The sequence below is a fragment of the Fusarium mangiferae genome, assembly GCF_900044065.1.
Source record: "Fusarium mangiferae strain MRC7560 genome assembly, contig: FMAN_scaffold002, whole genome shotgun sequence".
In the NCBI taxonomy this organism is placed as follows: Eukaryota; Fungi; Ascomycota; class Sordariomycetes; order Hypocreales; family Nectriaceae; genus Fusarium; species Fusarium mangiferae.
Genome location: NW_024573922.1, coordinates 1329931 through 1353625, shown reverse-complemented (window position 1 = coordinate 1353625; position 23695 = coordinate 1329931). Strand labels below are relative to the sequence as shown.

The window sequence follows — 23695 nt, the reverse complement described above, 5'->3', positions numbered from 1 at the left end:
GTCCAAGACTCTGTAACTCGCACGATACTTCTCATCCCTTGAGTTTCAACACACAGTGGTCAATGTTTCTTACTACCTCTGCTGCCCTGATAAAAAAAAACTTTATAGGTCTGTCAAGAGACCAGTTGCTTTTCCAACCACTTTAGGCTTTAGAATGCACCCCATTTTTTGACAGGTTAGGGAGGCTTGGTACCTGACAGCGCTATCACCAGTGAGTCGGTAGTCGCAGCCGCTTGACTATTCCTAGCGTTCAAAATCAATAGTTTGTCAACACTACACTAAAATGAGTTAAGCCAAGCTTCAAGATGCAGATTGCAATTTCCCATCTTATGTCTCTTATCTGCTGGGGAACTCGCAAAAGAAACTTGTCTCTCCTTCTTTTCAATAGTTTATCCTCTGTGGCTTTTTTGTGTCTCAAAATGATCCCACTTCGAACAATCGCATTGTCATGTTTGGCCCTTGCCCCTGTGGCTGTCTCGGCTGGCGCATGCAAGCCCAGATCCACCGATCTTACAACGGTCGCCTCGTCCGCTCTGGAGACCGCGTCTACCTCCGAAGCCCTACAGTCGACCACGGATGGTCTCACAACCGCGATCGCTTCGACAATTGAGACGACAACAGAGGCATCTACCATCGAAACAACCTCCGAAGCCGCTACCACTACTTCCAGCGCCCCATGCCCAAGCTACACCCAAATCGTCCCGCCTCCCAGCGGTAAAGTCTGCGGGAAAGCAGTCATCAGAGGAACTTCTCAATCCTCGCCCCTCTACCTCGGATCTCAACTGTCAACGACTGGCCTCACCGGATGCGCCAAGTACTGTGGCGATACCCCGGGCTGTGTTTCTTTTTATGCGGAAGATTATGTACCCGGGGTCGGTGCACCGACATACAACATCTGCTTCAAGTTTAAGGGATATGAGAAGGATATTCCTTTCGGCGAGGGACAGAATGGAGGGTCGGCGTACTATGAACAGGGCTGCTTTGCTTGTGTTCGTGACGAGGCGCCTCAGCCGCCTATCCCAAGTTAGGAGACGGGGCTGAAGCTTTGCAAATACTAGACCTAAGTCCTTTAATGTAATGATATGAAGATAATAGCGATATTTATCATCTCAAATCAATGTATGAATCTGTTTTTTACGGTTTCTCCACGTGCGTCACCAGAAAGTTGAGAATATCGTCAACTTCTTCCGGTGCTTTGAACCAATGTCCCTCTAATTCTGCTCCCTGATATTCCCTCCACTCAACCGTAAACCCAGCTTGGAGAATGATGTCTCGCGCCTTTCTTCCCAATTCGACATCAACATACGCATCGTCGGTTCCATGGCCAAGAAAAACATTCGTTGACGGGAGCCTTTCTTGAGCTTGAGGAAGTGAGACATTTGACTGAGCCAACATCTCAGCGACAAACTCAGTTCCTGTATCCATAGGTGACGTTGGTTCATTTGACAGATATTGCTCGATGCTGGGAGCAAAGGGAAGCCAAGTATTCGTAGCGAAGAATGCGCCGATTGGTCTTTCGATAGTGTCCCGGCAAAGCAGTGTCCACATTCCCACTGCAGCGCCCTGACTGATCCCACCTAGAACAATCTTTGACATATCTCCACCAAGATTTTGACTTTCCTGGTCTAGAATCGTCTTGATGTAGCTGACTGATTCCTTGATACCTGGAATCTGAAGGTCTTGCCGAGCCGTGATGTCTGTCAAAGAATGCGCCTCAAACCACGCGGGCATGTCTTCTTGGAAAGCCGTGCTCCATAACTCGCGCGAAGAAGGAAACACCCATCGCCAACTGGGTAGTTGCTGCGCGAGGCTGGATTGGTCCGATAATAAAGTCTCTTCGAAGAGCTCTTGGGCAAACTCCTCACCGTTGCTTCCCCTGCCGTGGAGGAGAATTGCTGTGTGAGTGTGCGATTCAATTGGCTCAACTATATAGACTGCGCCAAACGGCTCACTTTGGCTTCCAGTCGCGTTGGCTTTGGTACTCATTGTGAGGATGATGCTGAGGGGAAATTGCAGGTCTGTAATCATTCAGTGGAGAAGGCTGATGATCAGCTACAACCTTTGATCTGGAGCAAAAGACAACCGAGGAAATGACAATTCCAGCTACAGACAAAGGCCTTTTCAATTAAAATAAAACATCTAGACAAATCGTTTATTATATACGTAACTTGTGTAGCTGTAACGTCGTCATTACTTTAGCTCCGCAACCAAGTCAAGTCCACTTTCTGATTCGACATTCTTGCTTGGTTAACCTACACCGCGAAGGAGTCAAGAACGGAGACTCGAAAGTAATGTCCTATATGTATAAACGGACTCTACAGGCGTGAAATATGTTGAGGCTCTGTATATTAGACCGATAATAAATGAGAACGGGTATCTCTATGTGTTTTGCTACGATCTTGATCTACCGATCAAGTCACTCAAAGTTACCTCTCAGACATAGCTCGGATAAGCGCAGTCCCACAGCATTCTACTTAGCCAGCCACAACAAAGCCGTGATTGTTTGGCATTTGCCGATCTCGAATCGCTTTGATGTATGTCGTGCAGCATCGCGGAGAGAAAATAGCTGCAGCCGTACCGAAGCCTCAAACCAAGGTCAATCTGACGGAAAATGCCAGATCGGATATCTTGGCATTGAATCTCACAGGGCTCCCCGCAGTGGCGGTTCTCGTTTCCGGGCTATAATTTGGCGGGGCATTTATCCGTCAATGAGGGGATTTCTCTTTTCTGTCTCTTGGCCCAATGCCATTGACGAATGTGGAGATCCGGATATCCGTTCTCTCTTCTATATTATATAGCTTTTAGTCAATGATTCGACATGACAGAACCAGTTGAGCATGCAAACATCGTCGAAACCATGACTATCAGACACGATTCCAATGCTGTTGAGGCTCACAAGCCTGCGGTGCAGCCTTCACAGGCGAAGCTGTTCACCTTGGATGAGATGATTAAGCGTCGCGCGGTGGAGCTGGGAGATACGATCTTGATGGGTGCGCCAGAGACGGGTGTTGATGATTTCAAGGAGCATAGTGCAGTGGACATCGATAGATATGCTGATGCAGCTGTTGCGAGACTACAGAGCCTGGGTCTCGAGCCCGTGGTGAGTAAAGCCCATGACAATACGAGGATGAAACTAACTGCATAGGATCCAACGCTTGAAAAAGCACCAGTTGTTGGCATGCTGGGCCAATCAGGCATTCATGTTGTGATACAAATCATTGCTCTCAACAGATTAGGATACTCTTCATTTCTCATCTCAACAAGACTTGCAAGCCCAGCCATTACCCAGCTTCTCACTCTGGCGGACTGCAATGTCATCCTAACAACACCACCTTTTCACCCCGTCCTCAAGGAAGTCCAGCAAAATCGCCAGCTTGAGATTCTTCCTCTTCTGCAAAGCGCAGATATCTTCCATCACAATGCGCCGAGATTCGTCAGAGATTATAGCCCAGAAGTGGAATCTCGCAAAGTCGCTGTCATTATCCACTCTTCCGGCTCAACAGGTCTCCCCAAGCCGATCTATCTCACCAACTCAAGCTGCATCGGAGCTTTTGCAGTCCACATGAACATGCGCGCGTTTCTCACATCGCCATTCTTTCACAGCCATGGATTTTACGAGGTATTCCGATCGATCTACTCCGGCAAACCGATTTACTTCACAAACTACGGATTGCCTTTGACTAGGGAGACGGTCATGGCGCAGCTTAAGGCTACAAAGCCTGAGATCTTCCATTGTGTTCCTTATGTCATCAAGCTGCTTGCTGAGAGTGACGAGGGCATTCAGATGCTGGCTGATATGAAGCTTGTGCTTTATGCGGGAAGTGGGTGTCCCGATGATCTTGGTGATCGGCTTGTTGAGAGAGGCGTTAATCTCTGCGGCAACTACGGAGCGTGAGTATCATTCGTCTCATTCAGGAACCGTCTAACACATTGTAGCACCGAAACTGGAAGACTCGCGACCTCAGCTCGTCCTGAAGGTGACAAGGCATGGAACTACATCCGTGTTCTCCCCCCAGCAGAGCCCTACACCATCTTCGATGAAGTCGCCCCTGGCCTGTTCGAATGTGTAGCTTTAGATGGTCTCCCGTCAAAGAGCACTACCAACTCAGATAACCCACCAGGATCTTTCCGCACTCGAGATCTCTTCACACAACATCCCACAAGGCCTAATCTCTGGAAATTTGCCTGCCGCTTAGATGATCGCTTCACTCTCATCAATGGCGAAAAGGTTCTTCCCATCCCCATTGAGGGTCGTATCCGACAAGAAGAGATTGTCAAGGAAGCTATAGTCTTTGGCGACGGGAGGACATATCCTGGTATCTTGATCGTCAAGGCTGATCGGGTAGCCGATATGCCAGACGCTGAGTTCCTCGATGCTATCTGGCCATCCGTTGAAGACGCCAACTCACGAGCAGAGTCATTCTCACGAATTCCAAAGGAGCTAGTCGTTATCGTACCAGCAGATTCAGCTTACCCGCGCACGGATAAGGGTACCTTTATCAGAGTCCCTACATACCGCCAGTTTGAGAAGGAAATTGAGGCTGCTTACAACAGATACGAGGGCCAAGGCGATGAAGCCGGCTCGCTCACACTCGAGGGTTTAGAACTGGAAGATTACCTTCTACAACAACTGAAGAGCAAGTGTGGCGCGAATCTTGAATCATCTGAAGCAGATTTCTTTGCCTCGGGCGTTGATAGTCTTCAGTGTATTCAGATGTGGAGTCTCATCAAGCGAGAGATCGACCTTGGCGGTAGACAATCGGAGCTGGGGCAGAATGTGTTGTACGAGACTGGCAATGTCAAGTTACTTGCCCGCCAGATTGAGAGGTTGAGAAGTGGTGCGAGTGACGAGACGCAGGATCAGCTGAAGATCATGGAAGGGCTGATTGAGAAGTACTCTACCTTTGAACGCCATGTACCTGGATCTGCGCCTCAACCTGAGAAGGAGCTCGTGGTAAGTTCAACATCTACACTCTAATGCATTGATACTAATGAACTAGCTACTCACTGGTGTCACCGGTGCTCTTGGTGCGCACGCACTTGCCCAGCTGACAGCTCGGCCCAACGTTGGAGCCGTATGGGCTTTAGTCCGAGCAGCAAGCGATACCGCCGCCACCGAAAGACTCTACAGTTCCCTCCAAGCTCGCGGTCTATCCCTCGACGAAGAGCAACGAAGCAAAGTCCTCGCTCTCCCCTGCGATCTCAGTCGTCCGGACACTGGCCTCAGCGAATCATACATCTCCGAGCTCCGCACCAAGCTCACAACCATAATTCACAGCGCATGGGCCGTCAACTTCAACATCTCCGTGCAATCCTTCGAAGACCAACACATCAAAGCTGTACACAATCTCATCCAACTAAGCCTCTCCGTGCAAACACCTAAGCCCGCACGATTCTTCTTCTGCTCTTCTGTTTCATCGGCAGGAGGATCACCGCGCCCCGGAAAGGTTCTTGAAGCGCAGGTTCCTTCGCCTGCACATGCTCAGCACACTGGCTATGCGAGGTCAAAGTATGTTGCTGAGCATATTACCGGTAATGCTTGTAAGAGTGCTGGTGCCGTGGCGAGAGTTCTGAGATTGGGACAGTTGGTTGGTGATACCAAGGTTGGGGAGTGGAATACTACTGAGGGAATTCCTTTGATGATTCAGACGGCAGTTACGCTTGGTGCTCTGCCAGCGTTGAACGAGGTACGTCTCCAGAATTTTGAGTTGAACATGAATACTGATATAGGCAGGAAATGACATGGTTACCTGTTGATCTCGCTGCTTCAACAATCCTCGACCTCGCCAACCTCGGTGCATCATCACCTACGGACCGCTCTTCCGACCCCGATCTAGTCTATCACATCCTCAACCCAGTGCGCTTCCACTGGGCGAACGACATGCTTCCCTCCATGACAAAAGCCGGCTTCAAGTTTGAGACCCTAGCTACCGACCAATGGATGGACCGTCTTCGCAACTCAGAGCGCGATCCTGCCAAGAACCCTCCTATCAAGCTACTAGATTGGTTCGAGGGCAAGTACGGCAACAAAGCTGCTTCATCAGCGGAGAAGGGACCCCTGGATTATCTTACAGATAAGTCAAGGGAGGACAGTGAGACGTTGAGGAATGTGCCGGACGTAACGGATGTGGAGTATATTAAGATGGTGCTCGGACGCTTGCAGGCACGTTGGGGAGAGAAGGTTTGAGTTCAGCGTTAAAGTTCATATGATCGTTAAATACTATGCAAGTTCATGTTTCTAAAAGTGCTGTTTCTAAATTCTAAAATGCAAGTGCGTGAGTGATTCGATCCGTCGCTGTAAAGTGCATGCATCCCACTCTATCAAAGTTGGTCCTTTCAAGAGTTGAACCCTTCAGTCCTCGTGGTTCTCCTCATCCTCCGTCTGAACCTGCTGCTCCGATAGTCTCGGGTTCCTGAGGGCAAGTGCAAATATGATCATGGGTATGCAAACGCAAATTCCTGCGATACAGAGAAGTCTCTGTACAGAACTGTAGCTGTTGATAATCGCTTCTCGAATCGCGGTTCCGACTGGATAATCCGGTATGACGGCAAAAGGCGAGTTGTAAATTCTCTTGGCAAGGGTTTCGTCTGGTTGGAAATCTAGGTTATGCTTCAGAGCTTTGTAAAGAGTTTGGGTCCAGATAGCTCCTGAAAGACATGTACCTAGGGCACTTCCGACATTGTAGAATGAGAGGTAAAGACCTGTGAGAATGGCCACGTGCTCTCGGGTTGCCGAGGCTTGGATAGATGCTTGAGTCGGATAAGCGAAAAAYCCACCTGCCACTCCGAGGAGAATCTGTGCGGCAATGATTCCGTCTTGAGACGATGTCGAAGCCCCACCAGGGTATAAGATCAAAACACCGAATGCGACCATGAAAAGAAGTGTGCCTCCGACAATGATGAACTTGAGCCGACGAATCTTAAAAATGACTAGACCAGCTAGAACTCCCGTTATTACTCCAAAGAATGAGAAGAACGAAATGATGCGAGTTGCGTTCTCGATAGAAAAGTCAAAGGCAACAATGAGAATCGTGTAGAGATAATTTCCTTGTGTGCACCATGCTAGGTTGAGAAGACTGCGAACTGCCAAGGCCGACCAGACGCCCCTATCGCGAAGAAGATGGAATGGGATGAGAGGATGACGAGCACCGCGTTGTTCCCAGGTGATGAAAGCGATCATGAAGCAGAAACCAAGGACCAAGGGGAGAATGATGTACCAACTACGCCAGTGGCTAGCGGTTCCACCAGCAACGGTTAAAGGGGCTAGAATGAGCGAGAAGGCGAGAACAAGCAGGACTAGGCCGATGATATCGAGTTGGTGAAAGAGATCCGCTCTGCCTTTCTTGGTCTTGAGGGAAACCAAAACAATCTCATCGCTCTCCTTTCCGCTTTCAGATTCCCAGGTTTTCCTCTCAAGGAAGTAAAGGCAAGATAGAAGAGGCAGTGAGGCAATGGGGTAGATGATGGCCCACATTCCAAGACCCCATCTCCAAGTGGTCGTGCTCAGTACTGCAGAAGTGATGTTTCCGCTGATCCAGGTGTTGATGAGGAACGGAATGGCTGGGAGATAGCTGAAAAAGACACGCGCTCGCATGGATGAAAAGTCGGCAATGAGGACTTCCAAAAGCAGAACTATGCATGTATATCCGGTTTGGTAAATAACTGATCCCGTGCAAAAGACCTCCACTGACGGCGCCGTTGACTCGATCGCGATTCCGAGGGTATAGAGAACTGTTGAAATGGCGATGACTTCGAACCTGCCGAAGACATCTGCAACCTTGGCCGCCGTAGGTTGAACCGCCACCGCGATAACATTGCGCAAGACATTAATCGTGGAGAGATACGAATGCAGATCAAAACTCGACGTTGCATAAGACTGATACGCCAAACGAACCTGACTCTCTAAGCCGTACGCATACCCGACAAGGAAAATACCCGTAAAGAGCCAGATACGATGTGCGCGGGTGAGATTTTTCGAGACAACAGCCATGCGCGCCACGCCCGCCGAAAGCCTCTTAGGATTCGCAGGCCTCGCGGCATTTTGTGACAAGTCACTCGAGCCTGGTTCTGGAGCGCCCAGAAGCGGCGCTGTGTCTGAGGACATGTTCGGTTTGTTGATGAGAAGGAGAAGAGAGTGAGGAATTTTTGACGAGATGAAACAAAAAAAAGGCTGCAGGTTCAGGCAGCAAAGACAAGGGGCAGAGGGAAAAGAGTCATCTGATTTGATTACGAGTGCATGGGGGTGACTTGACCTTGTGACAACGCATGACAAAGCCATCTGATAAGATTTCATGTCCAATAGCGGCGGATCTAACCGTGGTCTAAGTGGGGACTTGACGCCATTATCACGAATTCGATGCCTGAGGCCCAAGGTCACCAGGAGAGTATATCGCCAACCGAGGATTGTAAAATGTGTGGATATAAATATCGCATACGAATCTGGCTCAACTATTGCCAGGTATCACCAGTCTGTGGATTGTCGCGCTGCTGATGATCTGCCTCGTCCTCTGTCAGATTTGGTCAATGCTACCCAAATCAGCTTCAGGTTGGATTGAGCTTATCAGATCATGCAGGGCAAAACTCAATCCAGGCACCGAGGTAACGGTAACAGTACAAATGCAGAGCTTAATCAGGGCTAGTGACGATAAATCAGGTCTATGTACGCAGCTTTCTGTTTCTCGTGATTGAATTCTTTAATACTGACCCAACTGATATAAGGTGTGCAAAACCTGACCAAATTTGTTTATCCGTAACTCAAATAACGATCCGTCACACCTCAAAGATGGAATGGCTATTTATGTCTCACTGAGACCTCCGGCAACCTCGGAGAACCTCAACAAGTACCAATAAACGGCATCTTCTCCATGACCCGACGAATCCTCCCGTTAAAGAAGTACAAGGGAACAGCAAGAGACCCCAATGCAAAAAGGATGCCTCCAAACAAGATGTAAGTATCTCTGATACCCATCGCGCTGATCCAAGAATTGAACGAATGACTGTATCCAAAAGAAATCGCATTTCTTCCTCCGCAAGTGAGCACGATCGCAGGTCCCGACATATGCGGCAACAACTCTCCCAACCAAACTCCAGTCACAGCCGAGATAGCGCAGAAGCCAAAATAGAACAGGGCGAAAGCTGCATGCATGCCTACCCAGCTGTACTGCGTTGGATCCGCAGCCACGACGCCGTAGATGATCATGCCCAGAAAGCAGAAAATCGCTGGAAGAATAAAGTTCGGCAAGACATGCTCAGGCTCTCGAACGCCGCCATTCCTTTTGGTCAAATAGCGACTAATGGGCTCTGCTAGTTCTCCATATCCTAGACCAAAAAGTGCCCCGATAGCTGCCCCAACCTGGACCGTTCCAACTGTTTCGGGTGAGAAATTCCAGGGTGGCATTTCAAGGCGTTGTGCGTAGGTCAAACTGAGGACAACAAGACCACCGAACACCATACTGTTGAAGAGAAGAACCCAAAGCGTCCCTGGGATAAGAATGCAGAGGAACATATCTTTGTATGCGCCGAGGAACCGGGCAACAGGCGACGGCTGAACTGTAAAAAGCGCAAATTGACGCTTATACGAGAGCTCTGTGGGATTCTCTGACTGAGCATCGTCAATGTCAAAGCCAGCGTCGCGAGCAGCTTGAGGCGACGCAAAGGTTCGGTGAGTACCATACGCATCCGTCGCATGGATTCTTCCACTAAGCTCTGCAGCACGACGATTGAAGAGCGTCTCGGGGACGCAGAAGATGATGAGGATCATGGCAAATACTGCAAAGGCTAACCAGAACCAATAGTTGAGTCTCCAATTGCCGCCTGCGTTCTCGACGATGAAGGGGATAGGGACCAAAAGTATAGACGATCCGATGGCGGTCAAAGCCCAGTAGGCAATGAGTCTTGCGCTTCGCTTATAGAGGAATGACATGTCGAGGACGATAATTGGTAGCTGCGGGTTGTTAGTATTAGATAGTTTTCACAGGACAGCAGAAGAAGCAAGCATACCAGACAGTCCGAAATACCTGCAGTGAGACCCTGCAAGCAACGTGCTCCAAGGTGAGACTCAAAAGACTGCGACTTGGCAGCCCAGATGATCGATGCCACAAAGATAATATTACTCAAGATGAAGGCGAAGCGACGACCGAGTGCCATGGACAATGGAACAAAAAAGAAGTTTCCCAGGCCCATGCAGAGAGAAGGATAACTAGCAAGGTCTGCAATACGGTCGGGATGGAATGTCTGGAGTTCATTAGTCAGTGATAGCCAAGAGTTTGTAGCCTTCAGACCTACACCTCGCGTTTCCTTCATATATTCAGCAATGAGGTTTCCAAAGAAGAGCGGCGTTGACTGGATGACACCGAATCCAGCGATGCCATACATGCAGACCGCCAAGAGAACGAGGCGCTGTCGCCAGATCCCAAAGTTGAGAGGATCGTTCGGGTCGCATGATGGGACTGGCAGGTTTCGTACATTTCCATGATCGTCGTATAGAAGGACACCGGCACTGTTGCCTACAGCGTCCTCCACATTCATGGCCTTGCCGTGGTTATCGTCTTTTTCCATGATGGTGCACGATGAAGAAAGTAAAGGGTAAGAGATACGCTTGATTGGAGATCTGATAGACGGGATGTCTGCAGAAGCTAAATCATCCTCGACAGGAGATGCTGAAACGAATAATCAGCAAGACAATAGGAGGATGCATCGCAATTTAACACAAAGACCTGATTGGGGTCTCACAGGGGGTCTCACGATAGTCTGGGGCCCCGTGAAACTCTAATTAGCACTCCGGGGTTTTACCCCGCGGTCTGGCCCAGCAAATCTGCTTTTGGTGGCAGCGAGACAGCGTTCGGGCCGAACTGGAATGTACGGGAGATATCAAATTAGCTAGCTTCACTTGCCAGCAACCCCGATGTTCGGCCCGAAAATCGTCAAACGATCTATCTTTTATTGGGCTGTTCGGGCTCATGATCCACGATTTCGAGGGGAATGGAAATGAGCCGTGGAGTCAGTAACCGAGGTGTGCCAATTCAGGTTTGTCTCACAACTTGGAAAATGGAGAGATTGACGTGAAGAGCGCCTGTCATAGTTGGCTCATGGTAGCATCAAGCAAGCAATCTGGACGCCCCGGATTCTGGAAGGGCCATACCAATGACTTGTATTCCACGACTGGAATACTGAATAGATAAATATTTTGTGCAAATATTTATCTCGCAACAAAAATCGGATATTCACGTATTAACTGCTTCACAGAGAAAGCTGCCCTGTTTGGTAGCATATTAGCCCATATCGATTGAGCCGTTAGTATGAAATACCGGGACATATGTATTTGCTCAAAAGGTCCATTGTGTGGACAAGAAAGACATCTGAGCTTGACCTGGGTAGTTCTACTTTTTGCTTACTACCACATGGTGTCTAAACTGCACACTGTGAGCAGTAAGCGGAATTGCTAGCCTCATCGTAATAGATAGAAGCTTAATATCTGAAGCGTCACGAGACCTTAGTCATCAGAACCAAGAGTGTTATCAAAGAAACGGCTGCCTGATGACACTGATGGATGCGAGAATGTTCGACAAGTTACCAAATGTTACGACTCCAGCCATCCAAAAATAATCTCATGTTCCGTGTTGTTGTTCAAGTGACTTCAAATGAAGCTCAGAGGTAAGTGTAACGCTGCGCAGGAATGCCAAGGTCGACACGTCAAAAATGCCAAAGCAGCAAGCCTGCAACCTTAGCAGCGAATCTAACAGCCTGCCACTCAGAAGACCCAGAGGCCATAGAAATTCAGTGTCTTATGAGTGTTCGCTAAGCAGTTTGAGGCAGCTGAAAAGCAGGCTGGGGATTGATGTGAGACAGGTGGAGGCAGTGCATTCTCAGCCCTATCCTTATAACAGCTAACTTTGCCTGTCCTGATCTACCGACAACGATAGCATATCCAAATGACAGAAATAAAGCCAGATACAACTTACTCGAAATTTTTGACTATCACGTCGCCAGCGGCTTTGGCCGTCTCAGACCAAAGTGAACAGACCAATACCTGCGGTTTTATAGACACGAGCTCAGGTAACTCCTCCTTTCACCTTCCATCGATATGCTATTCACATAAAACAATCAGAAATCCCGTGGACGTGTCCCGGAGAAGGCACATGTCTATACGATGAGCCATATTCCGCTGTTGGCTGTTGTTGGAGTGAGCCGTGTACTGTCGTATAGGTATGTTTAGACTATACCGCGGTTAGCGAAGGCCAATGCAGTGAAGAAAGCCTCAGTGCGGGGACGAGTTGCTGGTAAAAAGCCTATACAAAGAGCTCTTTCGACATTATAGCTAACGGCGTATAGTACTGATGCCGGAAATCCATACTGCCAAACCTGGAAATTTTACGACATCTCCGCTTCACTCGTTTGGTGTACAGATGTTCAACCCACTGCAGAAGTGATCATATTCAATCGACCTATCCTGACAGCATCAGACACTATCTCCACTGATAGAGGTTCTTCATCAACCACGCTGGCAATAACCTCGACTAGTACATCCACCGAAGAGACACCATCTGTCACCGAAACTTCGGAGGGAAAGTCTGGGGTCATGTCGTTAGAGAACAAGATAGGACTTGGTGTCGGTCTACCTGCGGCCGTGGCAGGGATAGTCTCAGCTGTGCTAGCGGTTTGGCTGGTAGTAAAGAGGCGGAAAAGGAAAAGAGCAGCGCCAGCAGTACCAGTAGTTCCCTTGGTTCCAGCAGCTTCGGCAGGTATTTCTAGTGGCAGTAGCTCGAACTCTTAGGTCTGAGATCGTTTTAGGATAAAGTGGCCTTGATAGGGATAAGTAATACGGCTTCACGGGAAGTAATGGGAGAGACTTGTAAAGGTTACAAGATACGGATTGCCTTGTAACTTTGTACAAGAGTTTTTAATCTGAAAGATTATGCTGCGTCGTGGGTGCAGACATTATACAGCCCTGTTGTTAAAACTGCCCAAACATACCATTGGAATGTCTTGGGGGTTAGAGCATCAGCAAGATATAGGTTGCTTTACCGCTCTGGAGCAAACTAGCCCAACTGTAGATCTACCTTCACTAGATATTATTCTAGATGTTTGACTTGTGACTGGAATCTCATCTACTGCCTGCGATTTCGTTGTCCTCTTTTCTACTGACTCGATACTGCAGGGTAAGAAATGCCACGCTTTCTCCTATGTGACACCACCGTAGCCCCTCCGTCGTGTAGATAACACAAAACCCCTGGAGTGTACCAGATATGACCGTTGATATCGACTAGCTGCATGTTCGTATATTTCGTATATGTGCCGAAAGTCACTAACGACGGCGTGGCGTCAGGCAAGCCTACGGTACGGCGAAAAGGCGAGGTCCCCGAAGGCTGTGGCCCCAGTATCCGAGTTACGCGCGCTGGCTTTGCTGGGAGCAGTTTGGCGGCATAGCAATAAGATTTACCGGCATGCGTCACTCCCCACGCCGAGAGTATAAACGATTTAGGTGACTAGATCAAGCCCCCGATCTGCACTGGCAATGGATCACATACCGAGGCACAGTAAAGTATGCTGGCACGGCGGACCGGCATTGCAGTCCCTGAGGACAGATCGAAACCCACGACAACTTCAAATTTGAGAATAGATAATGTGATATGTAAGAAACTTGGCACCCCCGATAATGTTGCTTTTTTTTTGATTCCAGAACATCTTAGGCGAGCTTCGCCTGCCAGCGGGCCTGAATCCGCTCCGGCTACAACAGCGAAAGAAACCCTACAGGCGAGTTAAACCCAAATTGCAAAGGGGTCAGACCCGTCAGTGGTCCAAGGACGAATCCCGGCAGTGCAGGTCCACATGGCGGCGTTGGGCTGAAAACGCTTCCGCTTGATTGAGTGTAGCGTCCGGCGTAAGGTTATTGCTTAGAACATCGAACGATTTCATCATAATCTCTGCGTTATCAACAGGGACTCAAGGGTTTCCAAAGGGGTGACAGCAGGTGACAGCAGCACGGCAGATGCCTGGAGTACGTAATCCCGGGGACACGGTACGGGAAACGAGCTGTATTTGGGTGGCGTCCATGGACCTGCATGCATCGTGACTGATCCTTGATAACAAATCCCTGGCTCCCGAAATTCTGGGTTCGCCTCACTGTTCTGTGCCTCCCAGCGACAGAAATCCAGGGTTGCTATCCAGGTACTCGGTATTTCCAACGCAAAAGCTGCCCTCGTGCGATTTAGAGTTCAGGACATAAACAATTGACAAGCAAAGCAAAGACCATGCGATTTGACGACCGTTTTCGGGTCACTCGCACTCGCACAGTAGCATTGAAGGCGGGAAGTGGGCAGACGCAAAATGCAACCTCGCCAATCGAATTGGGATGAATTGTCACAGGATTGGAGCCGGCGTACGGATGCATTTCACAGGGGAAAATGAAATGGCACACACAAATTTCCGCTACCTTTTCCGACGGGTCCGCTGACGAAGCAACGTTAGGCGAACCGGTTCGTTGGTGAGCGCTGATCAGGCTCATTTTCTGGAAGGTGAACTACTCTTGGCTTTGTCGATCCCTGTCACTGGAATTGGGGGGTTGATCCTTCGATCGGGTCAACGGGGTCCGAATGGAAATTGGATGCGCGCCATTGATCGCCAGCGACAGAGCTTGGCTTTGACTCGGAAAATACTTTCTTGTGGAGGAAGATAACAGAACATATTATTACAACGCAGATACTAGACTATTTTTGATCCCGCAAGATACTCAGTTGACTTGAATTCGACGCAACCTCCGTCTCGTCCGTCCGTGAACCCGTGCCCTTGGAATTCTTCCGAGAGTCGATGTATTCTGTGACAGTAATCTCTTGAGTCCGTAAAATACCCTCAGAAGGCTGGCGACTGTGACGGACTGTACCGAGAGCGAATGTTTCGGTCGTAGGATCGTCTCCAAGTGTATCAGTTACTCTTGTATTTTTCCTGCTCCGCATCCCAGTCCCGTTGGATTGCGAGTGAGAATAGACATATCCAGTGCCCTGTTTCTTCTTATTCCAGAATCCATACAGAGTCGGTGCGTTGACGACGATTGTCGCCGTGAGAAGCTCGGTGCTGGCCCATGTCGTGCGATTGACTTGGCTGTCTTTGTTCATGGCGTTGATCGGCAATCGGATGACAGTAATAGCGACGATGAAGATACCGAGAGTGAAGAGTACGTAAAGTTTGAGTTTACGCTTCCAGGATGTCTTGAGCGAAAAGAACAACGGAATAGGGACGGCGAGAAGCATCACGTCGGTGACAATGTTGAGAACTCCAACGACGATGAGTTGCAGTTGGGCCTTGGAGCATGATCCAGGATCCGGAACGACCTGCCAATACAAATGAAATGGCACGCACTCGCTGAAAGTCGTGACTTGGACAGCGACATAAGTACCGAAGAAAACGAGAAGAAATGAATACATAATAGTCTTCTGATATCGCAAGTTGAGGAGCAATCGTCGGTAGACATCGAGAAGCACGAGCTTCTGTAACCAAAGGCTAAAAACGTCAGCATGACTCGCCTCGAGTCAGTAAAGGAACACTAACAATGAATTGTAAAAGACTCGATTGGTAATGGCGAATTTACTCCCAATCTCCCGTCGATAAATAATCTCATCTGTAAAAACCATCTTCTCCCGAAGACTCGGTTTAATGTTATTCGTTCCCCAAGTGAGAACGACATGAATGAGCGCCAGTCTCACAGCACAGCACAAAATAGCGCCCATTGTGAGGTAATCGCCGAGCACAAACTTCTGCTTGGCGACCTTTCTCCATATCAGCCGCACCCCCATGATGAGGAGCGACAAGCAGCTGAAGAACCAGTGAATAAACAGCGTAGGATCCTCCATCGTGTCGAGTTACACTGCGAAGAGGAAAAGGAAAGAAAAAAACAAGGGAGATCTTCGCGGCGGGGGATGGGCGCAGATCACATATCTTTTTATTGTTACTGTAGATTGTTCTTTGATGAAACGCTTCCTGCTACCTGCTTTGCTTCTTTTCAGCTTTCCGCCACTTGAATCCCAGCGGGACGTTCCCCGTTAATTACGCTTGTTTTCTGTGTGAGTTTACTGACGATATGCTTCTGGACTTGTCAGTTTTAGTGCCTAGCTTGGTTTCCCGTGGCGTTAGGTCGTGTCTTTCATTTTGGGTACGAGCGCTAGAACGGGCCGTTTTCCTTCAACGGGGAGAAGTAAACTATTCCTGTGCGCTAGAGACGGAATGACATTGCGAGCGGTAGTATTAATAAATTATTCAATCAATATTCTAGGCGATGTCAACTGACGCCGTGGAAGAATATCGCTTGATACCGTCAATCGGGCAATTGGGCCGTTCGTCCCTCATGCGCCATTTTCTTGTGGCAGGGATATCACGCGGGTTCCTGGGATGCGGATGATACGAGCTGCAACCTTGTTAGCAGGGGCCTAAAAGTCTAGAGTTCAGTCTGTCGCATCCGAAATGGAAAATGAGGATGACGATCCTGTCTAGTGTAGCTCACTAGCCAGGAGGCCTTGAGCAACCTCAATTCCGCAGTGTTAACCCCCTGCATGATGCAGTATATCTGCGACTGTTTCTTTTCGTTCTTTTCTTTTTTGTTCTTCCTGCATCCGCGCTGCATCTCCTTCCCCATCCATCCATCCATCGTTCTCATCTCATCTGCCCACCATGCGTTTCACCTCCCTCCTAGTCGCTGCTACCGCGACATTCACCCAGTGTCTCGCTGCGAGCTATGGAAGCCAGGGTGAAGTTCCTGCTATTCGCACGTACTTCATGGTCGGCGGAGGTTATGTAGATGATGGTGCGGGCGGAGAGATCTTCCGCGATCAGATGTACGTGGAGAGACTGGTCCCTACCAAGGGACCTTACAAGTCCACGCCTCTCGTATTCATCCACGGACAGGCCCAAACAGGAACCGTAAGTACCCTTGATTGACGATACGAAACAGCCGCGGCTGACACACAGACATAGAATTTCCTAAATAAGCCAGACGGAGGCCGTGGTTGGGCGAGCCAGTTCATCAACCAGGGCTACGAAGTTTATATCGTCGATCAGACCTTCCGAGGACGATCGGCATGGGCGCCCCTCGCTGGTGCTACCAAGCCCTCCACATACTCGGCAGAGATCATCGAGCAGCGCTTCACTGCCGTGCAGGAGTTCAATCTCTGGCCCCAGGCTGAGAAGCACACCCAGTGGCCTGGTACCGGCAAGCGAGGAGACCCTGTCTTTGACGCCTTCTATGCTTCCAACGTCCAGTTCATCAACAACGCCACCTACCAGCAGGAGACCGTCCAGGCTGCCGGTGCTGCCCTTCTTGACAAGATTGGCAAGCCTGTTATCCTCCTTGGTCACAGTCAAGGTGGTATGATGCCCATTCTTGTCGCTGATGCCCGCCCCAAGCTCACTAAGGGTCTCATCCTTCTTGAGCCCTCTGGTCCCCCCTTCCGAGACGCCGTCTTCAGCACCAAGGCCTCTCGCGCCTACGGTCTGACTGACATTCCCCTCGTCTACAGCCCTGCCGTCACAGACCCGTCCACCGATCTTGTGCAAGAGGTCCAGCCCAGCCGTGGCGAGGACTTCGTCGAGTGTATCCTCCAAGCCAAGAAGCCTGCCCCTCGCCGTCTCGTCAACCTTGCCAAGAAGCCTATCCTCCTCCTCACTTCTGAGGCTTCCTATCACATGCCCTACGACTACTGCATTGCTCGCTACCTCAAGCAGGCTGGCTGCTCCAAGACCAAGCACATTGAGCTCGGTGAGGTTGGCATCCACGGTAATGGACATATGATGTTTATGGAGAAGAACAGTGATCAGATCCAGGCTCTTGTTGAGCGCTGGGTGCGATCAACATAATCTGGCTGCCATTTTGAACTCGTGTCGCTTCTCGGTAAACGGTCTTTCCTGCTGTGCAAGACCTTCGAAGTTATCCACGGCTGTTATTGAGTTCAGCAGCTGTTCAAGGATGAGAGAATAATAGATCAAACACAGTCGTCTCTGACGACCTATATATATATAGAATTAATCATAACTGTAATGGCATACCAAACACGTCCCAATAACAATCGCTAAAAATGCTACCAAAGAATTCTGGGGTCTTTTACATGCCAAAGACCTCCAACTCAACACGCCCCGTAGGGCACATGCTGTCCACCATCCATCTGATAAACCTCCTACGTAGGCCGGACTCACAACCGATGTTTTCACCTATATCTATAGCCAGTGGTGGTTAGCTTATGGCCTCACTATCATTGTCTAAAGGAGGTAACATACCTTGGTTTCTTGTGCCGGATATTTTGTTCTTTATCCCCATTCTTTGGTACCTCGATCAGTTGAACCGCTACAACGACGATATCCTCGCTCACATCGTTTCTCCCATTCGAGTCTAGGAAGAACTTGATCCCTTTTGTTTTGCTCTCCTTGCTCTGGAGATCCAACTCAGCCACGTGTTCGCCATGGCAGAACCCCCACTGCTGACTCTCAGATTCATCAGCCACGAACTGTAGACCGGTCAAGACGCCCAGGTCGTTAACCCATACACGAAGAGCCTTCAAGTAACCGCCGTAAACGTGCCATTTATCAGGTTCATAGTGAGGTAAATCTTCGATCTCTTGTTCAAAAGAACCGCCATGTATACAAGCGCATCGGTCTTGCTTCTTGACGTCTTTCTCGTGCTTTGGTGATACTACGGGTATTGGCCCGAAGTGCATTGCCTCATGGCCCTCTGCGTACATGAAGATCATGGAGGTCATCATGAGCAGCTCTGTCGTCGTGCTATGACACATCGTAATGTCGATGGATTCAAGTGGTTTTGAGCAGTCGAGCCACGTCACGACAGCTTTTGGACCTGGCACGCCAAGGCCGGGATAGCGCAGTCTTTCGATCATTGGTGTTTCACCGAAGACTCTTCCAACCTCAGCTATTGGGAATTTTGTCTGCGGACGTTCGGGGACCCAGTAACGCCCCAAAATATTGTCAACATCCTTATCTTCGCGTTCGTCTCCTAAATTCACAGAGCTAAACTCGAGCGTCAATACCCCAAGGGACGTCAGGGAGCTGTTTCGGTCGTCAGACCATCGGCAGTGAAAACCCTCAATAGACTCCATGTTTAACCCTTCTTTGGCAAGGCCCCTCTCTTCTCGTCCAGGTCTACCAACAATGAAATGCTGTGTTTTATCCGTTACGAAGCGAATGCCCTCAACTTTATCCTTCCCAGTAATATAGCATTTCGTGATCTGCTCATCGCTATCCATGAAGAAGTAGTGCATGGCAGTGGGGAGGCCGATAGATCGCCGATCAGTTTTGTCCTTGTATTCAAATAGCACTTCAAACCCGCGAAACTGAGCATCCACTCCAAGAATGAATTTGTAGTCCAAGTTATCGCCGAGCGGCTTGGTGAGCATCAGTGTCTCTACAGGCGTTGGCATCAAGGGATCTAGTCGCACTGGGTAAGTAGGCCAGACTTCGGGCTGGAGGGGGATCCAGCCTCTCCAGAGGAAGTTTGCGATTCTAGGATCGGGTCGAAACATCGTTAACACTGATAGTCCGTCTAGGTCATCAGGGTATTCCATCCCGACCCGACATTGGGCAGAGTGAGGCACCTTGTCTTGGTCTTGCTGCAGAAGAACCAGGCTTTCCACTCCTCTTGCCTCATTCCACGAAGCGCCAATGCCAACCACAGTATGCCACGGCTTGGGAACGAGAACTCGGATGTCTCCCAAAGGTTCACCGAACGACATAAAGTCGTCGTACAGGAACATAAACTTGATCCCTACAATCACCCGTCGCCAGACCCTGGGTATCTCTTGAGGCACTTCCTTCGTCACGATGAAAATTCCTGCTAGCCAATTATCTTGGGGGATCTGGGCATCTTGGCTCTTGTGAAATAAATTCTTTGGCCCTAAGGTCTTGAACGTATCTGTGCTGGGATCGTAAACCCCAATACCAGCAAGGTGCTTGTTGGCATCCCAATAAACCCTAATCACAGGCTCGGCTTTCTCGAGATCTTTCATCTCCTCGATGAGGCTGACTCTGTCATAGACTGTGCTGGCGTAGGCTGGGAATGTCAACAGTGGTATGGGACTCGAGATGGCGCCCCTTAAAATATTGTCAGCCTTCTTAGTATGTTTAATCAAAGGCTCCTGCTTTTTCGTCTTGGTCTTCGCCTTCGTCCTGTTCGCCGACTGGCCGCGTGCCGAGCACTCCTCCAAAAGTCGAGAACATACACCCCACAGTCGACACCGATTCTGAAGATGCATTCTGAGTGGAAGTGAGAAGTTCCCCTCCCTGAGGCGGCCATTGCCGAGAGCGACGAGATTCTTGTAGTATATGGCCATATCAATTGTCATCTTGTGCTGTTTGACCGAAAAAATGTACTTTGCCCATGGCATATCATTGTAGATTTTTGTAGGAGTCAACCTTTCGCCATTGAGGATGTGCGGAACACTTGAGCGAGATCTTCGTGAGTTTATTTTAAGCTCGTCCACAAATATGGTTAGATCAGAAACGCGGCTTGGTGATGCGTACGAGAAATCATGGGCGGTACCGACCACATTGTGTCTTGGCTTGTCATAGTCGAACTGCAATTGGCAGCGAATGATGCTGTCATCACGTAGACAGTAGCTTTCAAGGGTGTCATAAAGAGCTGAGAGATCCATATCTCGCGGCTCATAAGCGTCTGCTAGCACCTTGTAGCAATCGACGTGAAATGGCGCTGCAAATGCCTGAGGCCCTTCGCAGTGGTACCTGAGTGTAAGTCAGAATAATCTGCTCGCCGGTGGTAGTAATGGGATGCTTACACTGTCACGAGTCGGGAGTCAAATGCTTCGCCATAATTAGCAACTTGTTCATCATCGTGCACGTCAAAGGTGTTGTCTCGATGATGCCGTGCTTTCTCGATTATAAAAGTCCTAATGGTATTAGATCAACCGGAATCATAGGGGACTATAAGTCTGACTCTTACTCTTGTGTTTCGGGGTCTCGAGCAATGATCATGAATTCCCCCATCCACGCTCTATCAATATCGCGTCCCGAGTCTCTGCCATGGCCGACATCACGGTCCCGATGCTTATTAAGTATGGTCGCACAGCACAAGGCGCAGCAGACAGTATATCCGCTCATGACTCGCGTTACACTTATATCGATGAGGGTGCGAAGTTATGATGGTCAGTATTATTTATTGTTTACTGAATTTCTCAGGGGGGGCAGCAAACAGCTGTTAAATTGCCAGGGAGACTGTTTATGGCTAGTGGCAAGGGCGCCGCTATGCCTCTTTGAGCTATGGCTTCTAGGGATAAGACCCACAAATTGAACCGTGTGAGTTTGATCAAGGGTTGTGGGGAAAATGTGACGCTGAGGTTAAGATGGTGCAACCGAGGCTTTTGCGAGTCTTAAATCAGGCAGACAGAACGTCGAGCATTGTAAGTACGGCAGAGAAATAGAGATTGATCACGACAATTGGTGTAATGCTTGGTACAGTGATGAGTTCGGACTAGGGTACTTCGAGTACCTAGCTAAAGGAACTTTATTTCCCAGCAACTACCTTAGCATCTAATCACAACAAATGCCTGGTTTTTTCTTAGTCTAAGGATGGTTATGGCAATGCAAAAGATATTTGTTTGGCTTTCCTGTCGCTGAATCCCTGGTGGCTAGTATAGGGTTCCTCCTCCTCCTCCGTGATCCTTTATATCCCCTGTAGCAGACGCTACTCGTCCGCAAAGTACACATCGAAAGAGGCCAACTTGACATCAGGTGAATCTCGATCTGACCATTGGCAGAATATGCCAGTCATCCAGCCGCCCCAATTCGTTTGAGGAGGATACTCCATTTCATCTTCTTCAGGCTTTCCAGCAGTGATCGTCTGACTTTGGCTGATAAACCGTAAACCACTGGGGACATTTTGCTGCATAGTCACATAACAACTTGTAATTCTGTCAGGGACGGCCGCTGACTTGTCGAAGTAGAGGTACTGCATGGCCGTGCTGCGGAGACCAATGCAATGACTCCATTTTCGCCCATTTTCCTCAAGATGAATCTCGAATCGCTGCATATTAGCGTCGACCCCGAAACGGGTCGCATTAGTCAGATCGCTACCACGAGCTGCAAGAATCAGAGTCTCCATGGAAGATGCTCCGATCTGTGACTTGTTCCTCAGCTCATGCGGCTCACATGGCCAAGGTCTGCTACTTTTTATAGGCTTCCTGAAGAAGTCTATTGTCGAGGGCGTGCTCGTAGGTACTGAGCTGGTCGTCCTGGATCTCGCGGCCTCGGGTGAGGAGTTTGCCTCAGGCTTTTGTGCGCTGCGCTGTTGGGAGAGAGGCAGATACTCCTCTACGATCTTCGAACATAATTCCCAGAGTCGACGGCGATTATGCAAGGCCCGCAGCGTATCTCGATAGTCAGGAGTATTGAATCCCCGGCCACTGCCTAGGTCAAAGATGGCCTTGCAAAACAAGAACCTATCAATGTGACGCCGCTCGATCTCCTCCTTGGGCGGAAGAAACTCGCATATCCAGGCAAATTCCGTGACAAACTTGTTTTCCCACTCCGTGTCAGAAATATCCCTCTGTACAGAATATCTATTCAGTCCATTCTGCCGGTTCTGCCTCTTTCACTGGTTTCTTTGTGGCCCTCGGTGATTTGCGTGCAGCGCTGCTTGGTTGTGTTCATATCGCGAGCTTGTTCCCTGATGATTGTGATACGGACCGGTTCTGTAGGACTGATACGGGCCAGTCGGACCGTTTCGGGAACGTCCACGATCAGAAGATGGCCCAGTTGGGGCGTTATGGGTTGATCGATTGTCGGGTACGTTCGACTTGTTAGCTTTCCTCAAAACGCCCTCAATAACGGAAGTGACGTTCTCGATGGAAATTGGCGATGCGACTGCGTACTCCATTCCTAGGGCAGTATCCCACTCATCGCTCTGATATCTTTTCAGTTTGCCATAGTTAAAGTCCAAGACATTTGGCGGCCCGTAGGGGAGCCTTGGAAGATGAGATGTTAAAACTCAGTAAAAGGGTGCGTTGTCAATCTTCTGCAGTTTGACGACCTTTCCAAGAAGTTCGTAACAGTCTGCATGGAAAGGAAATACCAAGGGGTCTTGACCTCCGACATCATATCTTCTGAGATTAGTGCGGTACTCTCTCCCTTTTTGTATAGAACTTAAACCGTCATCATGTTCACATCTTTACGAACTATCCTGGTCTTCTCCTCAAAATCGACGTTGAAGTCGTTTGCTTCCTCCTGCTCGACACGAGGCACAATGAAGACCCTAGGCTCATTAGATTATAGGTACCAGTATGACACCAGGGCTGCTTGCCTTCCTGACTTGTGGTGTTGTGTGATGAGACTGACATTGTCCAGCCAGCCACTGTCGTCATCGGAGTCGATACTCATTATTTAAGCCTTCGTATATAAAGTCAAAAGCTCGATAGCCTTATAAGGCTGACGGCAAGGAAAAAAAAATATATGTATATATATATAACGTCCATGATAAGCGAGTGTTACAAACACGTGAGTGTTACAAAAATCCCTCAACCTACAACATGTCTACGTCGTCAACTGTTTCTTCACCACCCAATATGCCTGAATTCAATAGTGAAGCTAATGTTATTCTCGCACTTCGTGCCCTTAAAAATGACCGAAAATTAACTCTCCGACGCGCCGCAAAGATCTATGAGGTTGATCCAATGAGACTATGGCGCCGACAGCA

General features: G+C 49.1%; 10 protein-coding genes across 10 annotated transcripts; 4 read left to right on the top strand and 6 right to left on the bottom strand.

The window, feature by feature from the left end:
- Positions 1-419: 419 nt before the first annotated feature.
- FMAN_06245 (uncharacterized protein) lies at positions 420-1028 on the top strand (the record flags this gene model as incomplete). Its single annotated transcript, XM_041827000.1, has 1 exon — positions 420-1028. The coding sequence occupies one exon, from the start codon at positions 420-422 to the stop codon at positions 1026-1028; it is 609 nt and encodes a 202-aa protein (XP_041678006.1).
- Positions 1029-1134: 106 nt separating this feature from the next.
- FMAN_06246 (uncharacterized protein) lies at positions 1135-1986 on the bottom strand (the record flags this gene model as incomplete). The annotated part of the gene is made up of 1 exon (XM_041826999.1): positions 1135-1986. One exon carries the CDS (start codon positions 1984-1986, stop codon positions 1135-1137), a length of 852 nt encoding a protein of 283 aa, XP_041678005.1.
- An 832-nt stretch (positions 1987-2818) lies between these two features.
- Positions 2819-6187, top strand: FMAN_06247 (uncharacterized protein; the record flags this gene model as incomplete). The annotated part of the gene is made up of 5 exons (XM_041826997.1): positions 2819-3100; positions 3146-3891; positions 3937-4954; positions 5001-5687; positions 5735-6187. The coding sequence occupies 5 exons, from the start codon at positions 2819-2821 to the stop codon at positions 6185-6187; spliced, it is 3186 nt and encodes a 1061-aa protein (XP_041678004.1).
- A 165-nt stretch (positions 6188-6352) lies between these two features.
- FMAN_06248 (putative SIT1-Transporter of the bacterial siderophore ferrioxamine B) lies at positions 6353-8104 on the bottom strand (the record flags this gene model as incomplete). Its single annotated transcript, XM_041826996.1, has 1 exon — positions 6353-8104. One exon carries the CDS (start codon positions 8102-8104, stop codon positions 6353-6355), a length of 1752 nt encoding a protein of 583 aa, XP_041678003.1.
- A 729-nt stretch (positions 8105-8833) lies between these two features.
- On the bottom strand, positions 8834-10557 carry FMAN_06249 (uncharacterized protein; the record flags this gene model as incomplete). The annotated part of the gene is made up of 3 exons (XM_041826995.1): positions 8834-9943; positions 10000-10233; positions 10285-10557. 3 exons carry the CDS (start codon positions 10555-10557, stop codon positions 8834-8836), a joined length of 1617 nt encoding a protein of 538 aa, XP_041678002.1.
- A 1591-nt stretch (positions 10558-12148) lies between these two features.
- Positions 12149-12772, top strand: FMAN_06250 (uncharacterized protein; the record flags this gene model as incomplete). The annotated part of the gene is made up of 2 exons (XM_041826994.1): positions 12149-12204; positions 12331-12772. The coding sequence occupies 2 exons, from the start codon at positions 12149-12151 to the stop codon at positions 12770-12772; spliced, it is 498 nt and encodes a 165-aa protein (XP_041678001.1).
- Positions 12773-14705: 1933 nt separating this feature from the next.
- Positions 14706-15788, bottom strand: FMAN_06251 (uncharacterized protein; the record flags this gene model as incomplete). The annotated part of the gene is made up of 2 exons (XM_041826993.1): positions 14706-15495; positions 15544-15788. 2 exons carry the CDS (start codon positions 15786-15788, stop codon positions 14706-14708), a joined length of 1035 nt encoding a protein of 344 aa, XP_041678000.1.
- Positions 15789-16659: 871 nt separating this feature from the next.
- FMAN_06252 (putative fusarubin cluster-esterase) lies at positions 16660-17841 on the top strand (the record flags this gene model as incomplete). Its single annotated transcript, XM_041826992.1, has 2 exons — positions 16660-16908; positions 16963-17841. 2 exons carry the CDS (start codon positions 16660-16662, stop codon positions 17839-17841), a joined length of 1128 nt encoding a protein of 375 aa, XP_041677999.1.
- A 347-nt stretch (positions 17842-18188) lies between these two features.
- On the bottom strand, positions 18189-21105 carry FMAN_06253 (uncharacterized protein; the record flags this gene model as incomplete). Its single annotated transcript, XM_041826991.1, has 4 exons — positions 18189-18198; positions 18259-20730; positions 20784-20894; positions 20948-21105. 4 exons carry the CDS (start codon positions 21103-21105, stop codon positions 18189-18191), a joined length of 2751 nt encoding a protein of 916 aa, XP_041677998.1.
- Positions 21106-21688: 583 nt separating this feature from the next.
- On the bottom strand, positions 21689-23379 carry FMAN_06254 (uncharacterized protein; the record flags this gene model as incomplete). The annotated part of the gene is made up of 4 exons (XM_041826990.1): positions 21689-22549; positions 22820-22906; positions 23179-23254; positions 23312-23379. The coding sequence occupies 4 exons, from the start codon at positions 23377-23379 to the stop codon at positions 21689-21691; spliced, it is 1092 nt and encodes a 363-aa protein (XP_041677997.1).
- Positions 23380-23695: the final 316 nt, after the last annotated feature.